At 35.1% G+C, this 2,998-nt stretch overlaps 1 protein-coding gene across 1 annotated transcript; it reads right to left on the bottom strand.

Moving 5' to 3' along the window:
* Positions 1-826: 826 nt before the first annotated feature.
* On the bottom strand, positions 827-1,976 carry LOC113238878 (the record flags this gene model as incomplete). Its single annotated transcript, XM_026475730.1, has 2 exons — positions 1,456-1,976; positions 827-1,321 (listed from the first exon to the last, which is right to left on the bottom strand). Coding segments are annotated over exons 1-2 (927 nt in total), but the record flags the coding sequence as incomplete, so codon positions are not given.
* Between the last annotated feature and the right edge of the window lie 1,022 nt (positions 1,977-2,998).

Here is a 2,998-nt window from a genome sequence, read left to right as displayed (position 1 = left end):
ATCACAATGAAAGTAATATTAGTTTACAAATATAATCAACATTTACTAAGTTTTAAAAATGCTCATTTGTTTTAGTTTTGAGGCCAACATAAAACTACCAAATTTAATTTATACAAATCAAACATTTTTTGCGTAGCTCATCGATTTAAGTAATTTATTGCATGTCTCAGAGAAAGAGGATCAGTCAGTAGAAAAGATGAACGTTCCGATTTTTTGCCTGCTACTTTTGCAAATTTAAAATGATAACTTGAGTGCATGCCATTTTAAAACTCTCATTCTAGTTTTTTTCAGCATTTCATGGGTTAAATACAAATGTTACTATTTTATATCGTCATTTTTTCTTCCAAAGTCAAAGATTATTTATTCCATAGGTAATAGTACATTACGATATTAGTGCGTAAAGATGGTTATAACATGCGAGGCGGAGTTTCAGCTCGAGCCGAAGGCGAGGGCTTAATTGAGCCGAGCATGTTATAACCAATACGCACGTATATCGTACGACGTTTTTTAACACATTTGCGAGGAAACAGAAAAAAAACATTTTATATTTTGTTCATTTTTAATTATTGAAACAATTAGTGAAATTACAATTATTAAAATGATACGTAGTTGTAGTTGGTTTTTTAATTATGTTATTATTATTATTACTATTCATAATGTCATTGTTTTGTGTTAGGGTAAATGTTGGAGACGACGAAATTTCTTGAAAGGCGGCAGAAGAGCATTGTAATTCGTCATTAGTTGTAAATAAAAAAGTATCATCAGTAGAAGTAGAGGGGCGCGGCTCAGGGCAAAACTTCTTCGTTTGTGGCTCCAAATTTATTGCCTGAGTTATTTTGGCACTTATATTTGCTTTGTTTTGGATGGAATCTTCTACATAAGATCCTGCTACTGCGTTAGAACGCCAGCCGCCATGCCGCTTTAAAGTCAATATATCAGCTCCCGAATCAGCAAGTAATGTAGCTGACGTTCTTCTGAAACTGTGCCCTGTATAACAATCAGCATCCGGCAATCCTAAAAACTTGGCGACTTCCTTTGGCATGGTACCGAATTTATTTATGCCAATAGGTTGCGCAGTACATTTACCTTTTTGGTAATTCTGAAAGAAATGATTACTTTTTGTCTTAGTCGTACGCAGAGCTTCATATTTTTTGACCACGTCATAAAATGGGCCGTCGATAATAAAAGATCGGGGTATTTTGTTTTTAGTGTTTGGGATTTTAACTAAAAGCATTTTGCCTTGATTTTCAATGTCTTTTGTGGTAATATTGTGAAGCTCTTGCCGTCTACATGCACCATGAATACCAAATATTAACGCAACCTGAAAAGAAATAAAAATGTGTTAGATGAGGTATAGGTACTTAGCTTACAGACAGTCGTTAAAAAAATATGTAAAAGAGTATGTACAATTGTACAGTAGGTAGACCAATACATAAAATAAGGAGGCAAACTGACCTTTGTTGCCAGGTACTGGCTATCTGGAGCATATTTTAGAAACTTTTCGACGTCATTTAATGACAGTACCTTAGATTTTTTCTTTATAAAACCATCAGAGCGTCTCTTTAAAAATGCAATTAGATTTGTATATAAATTAATATCGACACCATTTTTCATCTTGAGGGTACTTTTCAGCATAGAATATGTTGTCCACAACGAGCTAGGCTTATATTTACTAGCTAGTTCATTAAAATACGCCAAAACTACATTTTCGGAAAATGACTTGGCATTTTTCATGTTTTTCCACTTCAAGAAATTTTCATACGTGGTTATGTATCTATCCTTGGATATTGACGGCAGCAAGCTGTCGCATGCGGTTCGCGCTTCTGTTAGTATATCCGGTGGAGTTGAAGTAATATATTGCTCATCTTCATTATTGAAAGTTGTCATTTTTAGATATTCACAATACAAGTACAAAGAAAAGAAAATTTGAGAAAAATGGCGCGAGGATTATTTTCTACCGTGGCTGCGTGAAAATGTTGGCAAAGACGCTAGAGCATGCAGCCAAGTTTTTAAATTACCAAATAAACTGTTTTTTTTTAAATAAACTCAATCTGTGAATGCACACTGTTGCTTTCCCGCCATTTTAACAGAACTGCCTACTGACTGGCGCCGCGCGGCGATTTGTTCGAAATTTGAATAGCAACAGCGCGCTGCTCACTAGCTGGAGTCGTGCGGCGGCGATCAGTTCCATATTTGAAATGGCAAATAATACTGTTATGGAATGTGTATGGACTATAACTTAACTATTTGCTTTGGTAACACACGCGTTTTTTATGACCCGCTTTACATATTTAAAACCGGTGGAATTACATCAGCTTTACGAGCAAGGGTGTTAAAAAATAAATTTACACTTGAAAACGTCACATTCAAGCTACTGCTCGTTCACTACGCTGACCTCCCTGAGAAGAACGAGCAAGAAACTCTAGGGATTGCTCTTTTCAAATAAACATAAATGCTATGGAATACACTTTGAATCAAATTTGTGTGGATTATGGAGCCGATTCGTCTTTCCATACATCTTTATCTAACACGTAGTCTTCAATTTTGTAATATGATTTTTCGATCAAAATATTTTTAATGTAGTTTTTAAATTTAGGAAATGATAAACTTAATATCCACTATATATACCTACAAACTTAGAATAATAACGCATAGAAGGATAGTTTCATATCAAACGAACTGTCACAAGTGAGGCAAAAACCAAATTCATGTAGGCGTAAGCAACTTGTAACTACGCTCGTCGGCACGCACACAAATATACAAATAATGATGCCATGGAATAACATTTCCCTCAAAAGTGGGGAAATTGTATCTTGCTTAACTCATCATTAAGTTAAAGGTGCCTACAGATTTGCCCGACAATGTCGATCAGGTGCCTACAGATATGCTCGGTTTTGTCGATGAAAAACGAATATAGCACTTATTTGTAAATCCAAGATGGCGGACACGATTTTTCAAAATATGCTATATGGGTATCCTTTTCGAGGTATTTGGGGAT

This window comes from Hyposmocoma kahamanoa, unplaced genomic scaffold (genome assembly GCF_003589595.1).
Source record: "Hyposmocoma kahamanoa isolate Upper Pololo Valley unplaced genomic scaffold, ASM358959v1 98677, whole genome shotgun sequence".
In the NCBI taxonomy this organism is placed as follows: Eukaryota; Metazoa; Arthropoda; class Insecta; order Lepidoptera; family Cosmopterigidae; genus Hyposmocoma; species Hyposmocoma kahamanoa.
This window is presented reverse-complemented; position numbering and strand designations above follow the sequence as displayed.